The sequence below is a fragment of the Pan troglodytes genome, chromosome 7, assembly GCF_028858775.2.
Source record: "Pan troglodytes isolate AG18354 chromosome 7, NHGRI_mPanTro3-v2.0_pri, whole genome shotgun sequence".
In the NCBI taxonomy this organism is placed as follows: domain Eukaryota; kingdom Metazoa; phylum Chordata; class Mammalia; order Primates; family Hominidae; genus Pan; species Pan troglodytes.
Window position 1 is genome coordinate 140,299,431 of NC_072405.2, and position 12,235 is coordinate 140,311,665.

The 12,235-nt window shown below is 48.1% G+C and overlaps 1 protein-coding gene across 13 annotated transcripts in view; it reads right to left on the bottom strand.

The window, feature by feature from the left end:
- Nucleotides 1-5,052: 5,052 nt before the first annotated feature.
- The window catches only part of ASAP1 (ArfGAP with SH3 domain, ankyrin repeat and PH domain 1), a 391,937-nt gene continuing 384,754 nt past the window's right edge, over nucleotides 5,053-12,235 (bottom strand). For all 13 annotated transcript variants that reach the window (XM_063817373.1, XM_054657023.2, XM_009455915.5 and 10 more), the window contains 2 exons: nucleotides 10,873-10,995; nucleotides 5,053-7,743 (listed from right to left, as the gene is read on the bottom strand). In XM_063817373.1, the coding sequence (XP_063673443.1) occupies nucleotides 7,669-7,743; nucleotides 10,873-10,995 (198 nt within the window). In that variant the 3' untranslated portion in view covers nucleotides 5,053-7,668. The remainder of the gene's footprint in view (nucleotides 7,744-10,872; nucleotides 10,996-12,235) is intronic.

The window sequence follows — 12,235 nt, forward strand, 5'->3', positions numbered from 1 at the left end:
TTTATAGAGATGGTCACACAGCATTGGGCGGGTCACTGAGCACTGTTCCACCTTCCAGCCCACAGACTCCCAAGCTGTGTCACATCTAATGGAACTTGAGGCTCAGAGCTCAGTCCATGTGCCTGAGGTTAGAGATGGCTGTTCACACGTGGGCGTCTCAATAAATGTTGCACACATTTGCTGGTAAGTGACCAAAGCAGAAGGTCAACTAGGCCTGTCAAACTCCAACTTGTGTGTCCTTTTCTTTTTTTGAGACAGGATCTTGCTCTGTTGCCCAGGCTGGTGTGCAGTGGTGCGATCATGGCTCACTGCAGCCTTGACTTCCTGGGCTCAAGCAATCCTCCCACTTCGGCCTCCTGAGTAGCTGGGATCACAGGTGTGCACCAGAACGTCGGCTAATTTTAAGTTTTCCATAGAGATGAGGTCTCACCATGTTGCCTAGGCTGGTCTCGAATGCTGGGGTCAAGTGAGCCTTCCGCCTCAGCTTCCCAAAGTGCTGGGATTACAGGCGTGAGCCACTTTACCTGGCTTCTGTGGTCTTTTCACTGCATCTTAACATAGCAGGAAAAAGAGCTGTAGTTCTGTAAGTACCGAGCCCAGGATGAGAGTTCTCTCCACTATTAGAAGGGGCCCCTGTATGGATTCCAGGTAATCCTCCCTTGTGGTGTCAGTTCCAGAGTCTCAGGGATTCAAGGTGGCCCAGGAGCGACCTGAGTACCCCACCCAGGGACGCTGGCTAAATGCAGATTCTCAAGCCCTTCCTGAGACTTGGAATCTGCCGGCACTGGGGACCTCAGGTGATGCTGCCAAAATGTGAAAACCTGGCCCTAATATATTTTAGGCCAGTGTGCATGTGACACATTTGCCATCTTGTGCCCTCATATTTTCTCAGAGCTATAAAGTTTTAAGTTCTGTTGAAGAGTGAACCCAAATAAGGCTTCTCCCCTGGCGGTTTTGCAGAAGGTGAAAGTTTTGGCCTCCTGAGCTTCGGACCAGGGTTTGCTATGTGGTAAGATTTTGCAAAACAGCTGTTTATCTGAGCTTTAATTCCGGTGTTCAGGAGCTCAAGTGTTTGTGTACGGGCTGCTGTGCTCACACACAGACATGCACACTCTGCTTTCTTCTCACTCACATTGTACGTGCACCAAGTCACCCTGTGTGCCAGCTCCACCTCTAGCTCCCAAGTGCACAGTGGCTGTCCATGACATGTTATGAGAAATGCTCGCTGTGGGGCCCTCTGGCAAATGCCTTAATTTCCGAATCCGGAACTTCATTGCCCTTCATGGTTCACCCCTCCCTGGTGCTGACCTAATGGTAGAGGGCCGGGACAGGCCAGCTTTGACCAGCAGCAGCCAAGAGGCAGCAGAGGGTTGTGGCCAGGAGCTCCATGGCTGAACCCTGATGTCAGGGCTCAAAATTCTTGCCTCCACCCTTGATGAGTGACTTGACTTTTTGGCACGCCACGGCTCAGCTGCTCTGAGCATCAGTCTCCTAATCTGTGAACGGGGAAAGTAACAGTCCCTGCCTCTCAGTACTGCTGAGAGAACTGCAATCGTGCTGCTCAAGCGCTTGGCCTGGTGCTCAGCCCCCGTGGAGGCCTCAGTATGATGAGCTGCTGGTGGTCCACGGATCCGCCTGCACAGAGTGCTCCTCAGCACAGCACAGGGACTTTGGGGCTGGTCCTGCCTGCCTTCAGTCTGCCGTTTCCTTCTCCTGTCTGCTCCATCTGTTGCAGGGATGCCACCCCATCCCAGCAGCTTTGCAGGAGCTCAATCTGTGCAGGCTCCTAGGATGAGCTACGCTCCTTTCTTCAGGCAGCAACCTGCCAGGTGAACTCTACAGTCATCATTACTTACCTGTGTTTCTCCGCTTCTCAGGGACAGAATATGGGGCTGTCTTTGCAACCAAAGGCCTGGCACTGTCTAGACAAAAATGGAATGCTTGTGGACTATGTGAGCCTCAGGTGTGTAAGAGTAAGGTGACCTAATTTAGTGGACTTCACCTCCATCCCAGGCAGCTGGCTGGAGAGGCCAGGCCTCTGTGGGAAGGACACATGCTCAGACACCCCTGCTAGAGATGTGAGCCCATTCACTCCAAATTACCCACAGACTGCATAATGAGGAGAATCAAAGATTTCCATGGGGTCGGAGAACACATGGGGGGCAGAGGGGAACACATGGGGGCAGAGAACACATTGGGGGGGCACAGAGGAGAACACATTGGGGGCAGAGAACACATGGGGGGCAGAAGAGAACACGGGGGGCAGAGGGGAACACACGGGAGGCAGAGGGGAACACATGGGGGGCAGAGGGGAACACATGGGGGGCAGAGGAGAACACATGGGGGCAGAGGGGAACACATGGGGGGCAGAGGGGAACACATGGGGGCAGAGGGGAACACATGGGGGGCAGAGGAGAACACATGGGGGCAGAGGGGAACACATGGGGGCAGAGGGGAACACATGGGGGGCAGAGGGGAACACATGGGGGGCAGAGGGGAACACATGGGGGCAGAGGGGAACACATGGGGGCAGAGGGGAACACATGGGGGCAGAGGGGAACACATGGGGGCAGAGGGGAACACATGGGGGGCAGAGGGGAACACATGGGGGCAGAGGAGAACACATGGGGGCAGAGGAGAACACATGGGGGCAGAGGGGAACACATGGGGGCAGAGGGGAACACATGGGGGCAGAGGAGAACACATGGGGGCAGAGGAGAACACATGGGGGCAGAGGGGAACACATGGGGGCAGAGGGGAACACATGGGGGGCAGAGGGGAACACATGGGGGCAGGGGAGAACACATGGGGGCAGAGGGGAACACATGGGGGCAGAGGGGAACACATGGGGGCAGAGGGGAACACATGGGGGCAGAGGGGAACACATGGGGGGCAGAGGGGAACACATGGGGGCAGAGGAGAACACATGGGAGCAGAGGGGAACACATGGGGGCAGAGGGGAACACATGGGGGGCAGAGGGGAACACATGGGGGCAGAGGGGAACACATGGGGGCAGAGGGGAGCACATGGGGGCAGAGGGGAATACATGGAGGCAGAGGAGAACACATGGGGGGCAGAGGGGAATACATGGGGGCAGAGGGGAATACATGGGGCAGAGGGGAATACATGGGGGCAGAGGGGAACACATGGGGGCAGAGGAGAACACATGGGGGCAGAGGGGAACACATGGGGGAAGAGGAGAACACGGTGGGGGGCAGAGGAGAACACGGGGGGCAGAGGGGAATAGGTTGAATGATCTCAGTAATGATCATCCCCACCACCACTGCACCCCTGCCACACACACACACACATTCAAGCCTGAAACAGTATCCAATGGGGGGCTAGGCTGGGCATGGTGGCTCATTCCTGTAATCCCAGCACTTTGGGAGGCTCAGGTGGGAAGATGATGTGAGCCCAGGAGTTCGAGGCCAGACTGGGCAACAAAGTAAGACCCTGTCTACAAAAAAGAAAACAACAAAAAAAGAAAAAAACACATACGAAGAGTGGGCACAAGGTTAGGGGAGGGGAGAAGAACAAGGGTGTGGAGAGTAGGGGGCTGTGGCTGGGGCCACAAGGACCTGGGTCCACACGGCTGCCCATCACTCAACTGTGGTAATGTGCCTAACGGTGTCACGCGCCCTGCCAAAGACCAAACGCAGGTAAAGGCAACATGGGCCCAAGCACAGTAAGCCCTCAAAGCACCTGAGGTGGAGAGACAGGGGTAAGCCTCCAGCTCCTGGCCTCACCTTGGAGGCTGGGCTGTCGGGGGCTGGTGGATAAGGGAGGGGCTGCTTTCAACAGAGTCAGGGGGTGGTGAAGGGGGACGTCAGTTCCAAACAGATACTGTTCCAGGCTTAAAACCACATACAACTGATGTGAAAGAACATTTTGTCATCAGATAAAAAGCTGGCTTCGCCTCTCCCTGGATTATCCAGGTCACTATGTTAGCTTTTCCCAGAAATATCCCGACAGAAAGCCGCTGGCTTCCATGCCCAAGCCCATTTTCCCCGGTAGCACGGTGTTTAAAGGGTTTGTCTTGGACTATGAACAGGCACATTATGTCTACCAACTTTTTTTTTTTTTGACAGTCTTGCTCTGTCATCCAGAATGGAGTGCAGTGGCGTGATCTTCGCTCACTGCAACCTCTGCCTCCCGGGTTCAAGCAATTCTCCCACCTCAACCTCCTGAGTAGCTGGGAATCACAGGTGTGAGCCACCACACCCAACTAATTTTTTGTATTTTTAGTAGAGACAGGGTTTCACCATGTTGGCCAGGCTGGTCCCAAACTCCTGACCTCAGGTGATCCACCCGCCTCAGGCTCCCAAAGTGCTGGGAACACAGGCGTGAGCCACCGTGCCCAGCCATGTCTACCAACTTCCATGAAAGACGACAGAACGAATGCCGAGACCAGAACTTCGGGATCCTCCATGCCGCAGTTTTGGCCTGCTTTCCGCCACTGTGGTTTTCCATAAAGGAGAGTGTCTTCCAGGCAGTGGGAATCCCGAGGATGGCCTTGGAGCCAGAACCACCTGTGTGCACTCCCACCTTAGTGATTTACAAGCCACACGTCTCCTGTGTGTGAATGAATGCCTCTGAGCCTCATTTGTAAGCTCTGTAAAGCTGAGGGGTTCACACTTCTCCTGGGCTTGCTAAGGATTCAGGGGGTTAATGCAGGCAGAGTGCCTGGGCCAGGTCTGCTCCACTGCGTGGCAGCACTAGCCGTGACAGCTACGTGACAGAAGTGCTGTCCACACGACAACATGTAAGCCTCGTGCCCCTCCACCTTCTTCCTGCCCTGTTCACATCAACGGGCACACAAGTGGACGTGGTGGAGGTGGAATGCGGAAGGTGGAGGACAGAAAAGGGGCCGAAGGCCCACAGTTTGTAAGCCGGGGCAAGTGCCACATATTTTTATGTATCCAGAGTGATCTCTGACAAGGGTTGGAGTGACCTGTGTCATCTATATACCCGAAAGCACAGCCAGAGGAAGACTTGATTCTCTCCTGTCAGCAGGGTAGTGAACAACTCACAAAATGGCCTGATTTCAGAAGTCTGGGATCAACTGAGAATATGTTTATTTAAAAGCAATTTTAAATATTAAAAAAAGTAGAAATTAACACATACAGTACTGAAAAACTGTCACATTAAACACATGTGAAATGACAAGTGTACTGATGTTTGATGGTAACATCCAGATGAGAATTCGGCATTTAACTAGTGGCACTACAGGATTCCTATACAACATGTTGAAGTTCTAGGCAATAAAAAAATAAATAGCAATTGCTGTTCAACAGTAAAATAAGACACACACTATTTGCAGAACATAACTTTCCCCTCTGGGGGAAAAAGAACTAATATGCTATTTTTTTTTCATAAGGTTCCATATCTTCAAAATACTATATAATGTACAAAATTGCAGATAGTGGCTTACTGAGTTTAAGATCAAGATCAGACTTAAACTCAACAAGATCACCAAAGGTATTTCTACTGAGTTTTCCTATGTCCCACAGTAAGCTGGGTTAGAGAGAACTCAAATTCCTGATGGAAAACAAAACCGAACAAAAAAACTAGAAAAAAAAAGGTGTTAAAAATGCTGTGTAAGTTGCTGCAAAAGGGGAAAAAGAATAGACACTAACTCCATGTAATTTTAGACATGCAGCTTTTGTGTGTGTGTTTTTTTTTTTTTTTGAAAAAAACCAGTTTATTTTGAGATCAGTGAAAAGAGTCTAGGCCACAAAAAAGAATAGCTCTTTAATGCAAGTTAAAATGTGTAAATGAATGACCGGGACACTGAGCAACCTCAGATGCAGACTTCCATCCTGACACTGGTGTGGCTTCAGTACCGAGGCTGCTAAAGCTGCCAGTCACAACCCAGCATGTCAACTGGTTCCTCATGCTCTGTTTGGTGTGGAAATTCACATGTGCCCTGACACTGAGGAAGCAATTGCTTAAAATCACTTTCCAATAACAGCTGATAAAATATTTTGCAGGTTTGTCATGCAAGGTTTATTTATTAGGTGGCTATTCAAAGTTTGTATAGCAACCACTTAAGCAGAACTAAATTAATATTCACTGAGCACTGTAACGATGGAAGAGGGCTTTTCCTAAGGGTTGGGTTGGGAGTTGTGCTTCTGTGAAATTAACATCTCTCACTCATTGCCAAGATTCTCTGCTTAAAAATATTAGTTTTCTGTGCTGTTGCCAAAATAGCAATTTAAGCAAATGTAGTGCCAGAATGACACATGAGCCTCGGACTCAGGGAACAGTTCCACTGACTGTGGAGTACAACTATTGCATTCTTTTCCAAAATTCAGACTGATGTAAAAGACTGAAATACAATGTTCTTAAGGATCTGATAAACATGGCTGGGATGAAAAGAAAACTGAGAGGGAAGAGTGCTTTTCACAGTGCAATTCATAGCAGTGTTCAAAAACTTGGTTATGAATTGACTTGAAGGTGGACAGAGCTTAAGACTGGAAAAATTATCTATAATTGGGGTTTAACAAAGAGCATGGGAAAAGAAACACTTGGTTTCAGCACCTGGATTCTACATACAGTAGGGAAACTGTGTGAAGGGTTGACTTTTAAATTCATCTTGAATAATCTTTTAAAAGTTTAAATTTGTCCAAGAACAAAACTAAGAAAATAATAAAAAATGGATGCAATGGATGCTTCAACACATCTGAGGGATGTGCATTCATAACACAATATGTCAATCCATACTCTTGAGAAAGCCAATGATCAGAAACAAATATTGTTGCAACCTTATAATTTCTGCTTTAATGGCAATCAAGTTTAAAAAATGTACAATTCCACTTATCCATCCTATTCCTTTATAAAAGGCAGATTTCAGGTAAGCTTCTAAATGCATGCATAATGTAGAGGCTAATATTTTCTGGCAGTCCTTGGTTCCTGAAATTTGAACTTCATATGTGTTTTAAACTTTTGTCAAAATAGTCATGAAAGATATGTTATTTTTGCATAATGAGGTAATATATCAGGGGCGGGCACTCATAAGATAGTATAAATCCACTTGTCTAAACTTGCATGAGGCTGTGTGCATTGTAAAATGCCATAAAGAGTTTTGGGTCAGTGAATATTTTGCTGAAGGAATAACACTTACATTTAACTGAGCACTTTTCTGTAATAAATACCAAAGTAGGTTTTTGTAGCTGTAAACTGTGTACACAGATAACTACAGGCTGGTCTGTCATGGAGCTAAAAGTTTCACCTGGAAAACAGAACCCACCTCTTTGCTAATGTTGCATTTTCAGTAACACAATTGAGAATACTGCATTGTTAGGAACAGAGTCAATTCTATGCCTTTCAACGGTTGCTGGAGACCACTTCTATTTGCAAAGCCAGCAGTTCCTATACTCCTATTTTTGTTTGTTTGCTTGTACAACAGCATAGAGAGATGTAAGTGCTAGATGCCAAGGATGGCTTTGGCAAACCAGTAAGGCGCGCCGGGTCCGAGGCTACCCTCATACTGGCGAAGGCAGAAAACCACAGGATATTTACAACACACATTATATCCCCCTCCTGAGGTGGCCCTTCCATGAGTTTCTTACTCTGTAACAGCAGCTATATACACACTGTGCCCAGGGTTACATGGAGGCAGCAGTCTTGCATGAAGGATGTGGACAATCTTAAGGTTCTGCGTTTTGCTAGTCAGACAGGATATGAACAAAGGACACTGGAAAGACCCCCTTCCTTTCAGGCTGTCCTTCGATGTGGCCAATCTGCAGGGAGAAAAGAGAGTGGTCAGGATGGAGGCAGTGGCCCCACGACAAGCCCAGTGGGTAAGAGCCCAGCCTAGTCTGCCCACAGACCTGGCGGTGGAATCCCAGGCTTACCCTTCTTCCCACCCTTTAGTGAACTACAGAGAGCTTAACGGTCATAAACTACATAAGGAAAGAGCAAACGACAGAACTTCCAATATGCTCAGCATTCTACATGGATCTTGCTGTACCCACACAGCAATCCCCTGAGGTGGATATTTCTTATACAGTTTACAATCTTCATTTTACAGATGAAGGGACAGTGGCCCAGAGAGGTGACATGCTCTCCCACAGGCGTGGGGCTCTAGAGTCCTTGGTCTGAACCAGGGCGCCTGGCTGCCTTTACAGCTGGGTGACCTCACACAAACCTTGCTAAGCCTTTTCTCTGTTAAGTGGGGCTAAAGAAAATCCCTTCTCTCCAGGCTTGTGTGATACATTTAAAAAAGAAAAAAAAAAAAAAAGCAAATGAAAAGGCTGCTATGGCACCTGGCCAATCCCAGTACTATTACCTATTCCTAGTTGGGAAGGAAGGGGTTTCTTTGCTCACAGCCCAGGTAGGATGCATACAGACCATTATGCTGTGTCAGCTGCCTGGCAAGACCCACTGCGGGGTACCATACTCAAATCGAAGCTAATCTTGTTCTGTCTCTTCTCTATGTGAGTAAAGTGCTGTTCTATCCAGTAAAAAAAAAAAAGGCTGCTATGTACTATCACTTGTTTTCTGGTTACCATGGAGGAAGAATACTGTGAAAGTTTGAGACTGATGGTGGCGAATGGCAATTTTATTGTCTGCTGCATTGGCCTGTAAGCCAGTTACCTGTAAAAATTTTCTAATTACCTCAATTAGATTAGTATTGATTGCACTAAAGAGAATCATGTAATGGGCCTTCAATAGAAAAAACAAAATCGTGCATATTGGCTTCCAATGCCAAATCGATAGAGAGGAAGGTGGTTTTAAGAGTGGAACAGAGTCAACCAGGCCTGCCCAGCTCTCCTGAAGGCTTGCCCACCCACCGCGTGTGGTCTTAGTTGGCATCATGCATGTGTGAGGTCTTTGTGAATTTCACATCACAGTTAGGATGTGTGTGTGGCACCATCTTTACATCTGGCGAGGCACGTAATGGTGGCACACACAATGTCCCCTAGGAATGATGCTAGGGACACCAATGACAGCTTCCCATTCCCCGCAGGTATCTCTGCTGTAGTCATCAGTTGCTTAGCAAAGAACATGATCACTGCTTGATTATAATAATATTAACAGATTACAAAGTGAGTTCCTCAATATCCTTGTGAGAAACGATTAATCATGTCCTATTTTTCAGAGGAAAGTGAGGCTTACAGAAGGGACATGCTTTATCCAAGGCCCATAGAGCTAGTAACTGATTCACGTGGGGGGGCTTCAGAGCCCACCTCCTCGTCATGAGATGAAGTGGACTCTCTGACAGGCTTCATGCCAGGGGCTGGCCCCACTCTGCTGACAGAGGCTGGAGGTACCCCCTGGGCCTCCCCAGGCTGATCCCTTCAGTCCAGTTTCTCAACCATGGTGCTACTGGCATCCTTGCTTGTGGGGGCTCCCTGAGTACTGGAGGATGTTTAGTGGCATCCCTGGCCACTAAACTTCCATCTACTTGTTGTTGGTAGCAACCCCCTTCCTAGGTCCTGACAATCAATATTTCCAGATATTGTAAATGTCCCTGGAGGGCAAAATTGCCCCAGTTGAGTCCAAACAAAATCCCTACAGCTGTGATTAAGAATCTGAGGTCACTGTCTAGGCCTGAAGGAAGAAAGGTCAAAGGTGAATGTGTGCCCATGCCTATGTGTGTGTGCACACATGTATATACATATGTATTTCTGGGTATTCTTAGGTACTGCTGGCTCAACTGCGAGCCTCAGGTCCCTTCCTGGCAGACAGAACTGAGTCCCTCTTGGCAGGACGGGGCTCAGGCTGCCAAGGAAGGGGAATTTTCACCCTGATGTCAGGAAATGATCAACAAGGAGAGCAGAAGAGGTGGCTTATTCACTGTACCTTGGCCTGGCAGTTCCCATCGGGGAGACTTACTCCCTGGCAACCTGAAAATCAATAGATGTGTGGACTGCCCTCGCAGGTCACTCATAGCCTGGGTACCTAGCAGGGCCTATGAGGATGCTGATGTCTTTCCCTCCTGATGCCTGAGCTGCAGGTTTTAATGTAAAAGGAGTTTTCATAGATATTTTCATTTAATCTTTTCCTAAAATTACGTGGAGAAGGTGTCTTGGCCTATTTGACAAAGAAAGAACTGCAGACTGGATTAAGAATTGAGTCTGAGGACTTGTCAACTGCTCAGCCTGAGCAGGAACTCGGGCATTCTGATTCCCAGCCTGGGGACAGTGTGGAATGGTGAGCAAAGCACGTAGGCACTGGGGTCAGGGCCGATCTGGAATCTTGACTTAGCCTGCTTACTGGCTGAGGGACCACAGGCAACTTTCTTCCGCTTTAGTATTTATATGAAAAATCAGAAAATGCCTACAACTCACAAGGTTACATGATACCATGGGTAAAGTACATACAAATGTTAATTCTCTTGACCTGTCTTCAAAGCCCCATGGCTGTTTTTCTTTTTTTTCAGACGGAGTCTCGTTCTGTCACCCAGGCTGGAGTGTAGTGGTGTGATCTCATCTCACTGCAACCTGTGCCTCCCGGGTTCAAGCGATTCTCCTGCCTTGGCCTCCCGAGTAGCTGGGACTACAGGTGCGTGCCACCACGCCCAGTTAATTTTTTGTATTTTTAGTAGACACGGGGTTTCACCATGCTGGCCAGGCTGGTCTCGAACTCCCGACCTCGAGATCCATCCGCCTCAGCCTCCCAAAGTGCTGGGATTACAGGCGTGAGCCACTGTGCCCGGCCAGCTCCACGGCTGTTTTTCTAGCATGTAATAGTGTGTGACATAGAAAAGACACCAAATGCAATGGCTGTTGGGTGAGTGATGCAGCTGACAGGGTCCTGGTGCTCAAGAGCCCTCTTTTACTGCACTGTCTGTAGGCTCCAATGTGGTGCCTGCCCAGGCATGCTGTATGAATGTACGGATGAAGTGGATGGATATTCGTACGTACCCACCACTCCTGGTCCTCTTCCCCTGTGACGATAATCACTTCTCCCTCGATGAATGTGAGCTCGTCATCGTTGTCTGCCTGGCAGTCATAAATGGTCTTCACTCGCCTCACTTTATTTTTCCCCTGAAAGAAAGAAACTGGGTTTTAATTGAAAGAATGGACTGAATGGAAAAAAAGAGCAGCGGTTCTTTGTAAAATGGTTGACCTTGGCCAGTAACTTAACCTCGCTGAGCCTTGATTTCCTCACCCTTGAAGGGCGGGAAGAAGAGTGTCTGTCAGGCACCCAGCATACTGTGTACTCTTTTAACTACAGGCCCTTCCTCTCCCCCCATCATCAGGGTGGCCCTGCATTGGTGATTGGGCATCATCAAGTTATTTTCACCAGAAAGCAAACACTATGGGTAGGGATCAAAATTGAGCTTCACCAAAAACCATCAAGCACTCTGTACGCCCCCCCAACCCACATCAGCTTGCAGAATGACAGCAGAGTCTAAAAATGTTTTTAGGAAACATGACGTAAAGCAAAATGTGCAGCTTCTGCATAATGAATGTGCAGCATAAACAAATTTGTCAGTCCCCTCATGCAAAACAGCAAGTCAGTACATGCTGGTTAAACACAGCAGGATCGGCCTGGGGCTCGGAGAAGTCTATGCAGTTCCTAAAACAGTTTTAATTTTTGATTAGTTTTGATTTGAGCATTTATTTGTTGAACTTCCAGTTCTTTGCAAATAGAAAAGTGAAAATAGAGGTATCACCTTCTAAATGATGGGTTTTTGTTTTGCACCTGGCTAATTGGCAATTTTAAAAAAAGCAAGCTGTCTCTTTAAATGTTTTGGGTGGAGTGCCTCTTCCTCTCTGTCCCCTGGTTTCTCCTTTAATCACCCTGATAGTTCCAGCTGCTTTCCGAGCTCCCTTCCGGGCCCGTGCGGGTGGGTTGGAGAAGCCTGGCAGAACTGTGGCAGTGACTGCGTGAGCAACTGAGAGGCCTGCAGTGTGTTAATTTATAACACAGAGATTAAATGACATAATAAAACTATATAGTGTGTAGCATGAAATGAAAATTTTGCATCAGTGGTGCTTGGGAGTCATGGGAGAGTTCCCTTTTGAATAGCAGAAGTATCCACCATCAGACACGGCAGCCTCCAACCTACAGGAAGATGGGTTTTATTTTTCTTAATTTAAGTATTGATATGACACACTTTTACTGCAACATTTAAATTTTTTTTTTTGAGACGGGGTTTCACTCTGTTGCCCAGGCTAGAGTGCAGTGGCATGATTACGCTCACTGCAGCCTCGATCTCCAGGGCTCAAGCAATCTTCCCGCCTTAGCCTCCCAAGTAGCTGGGATCGCAGGCATGTACCA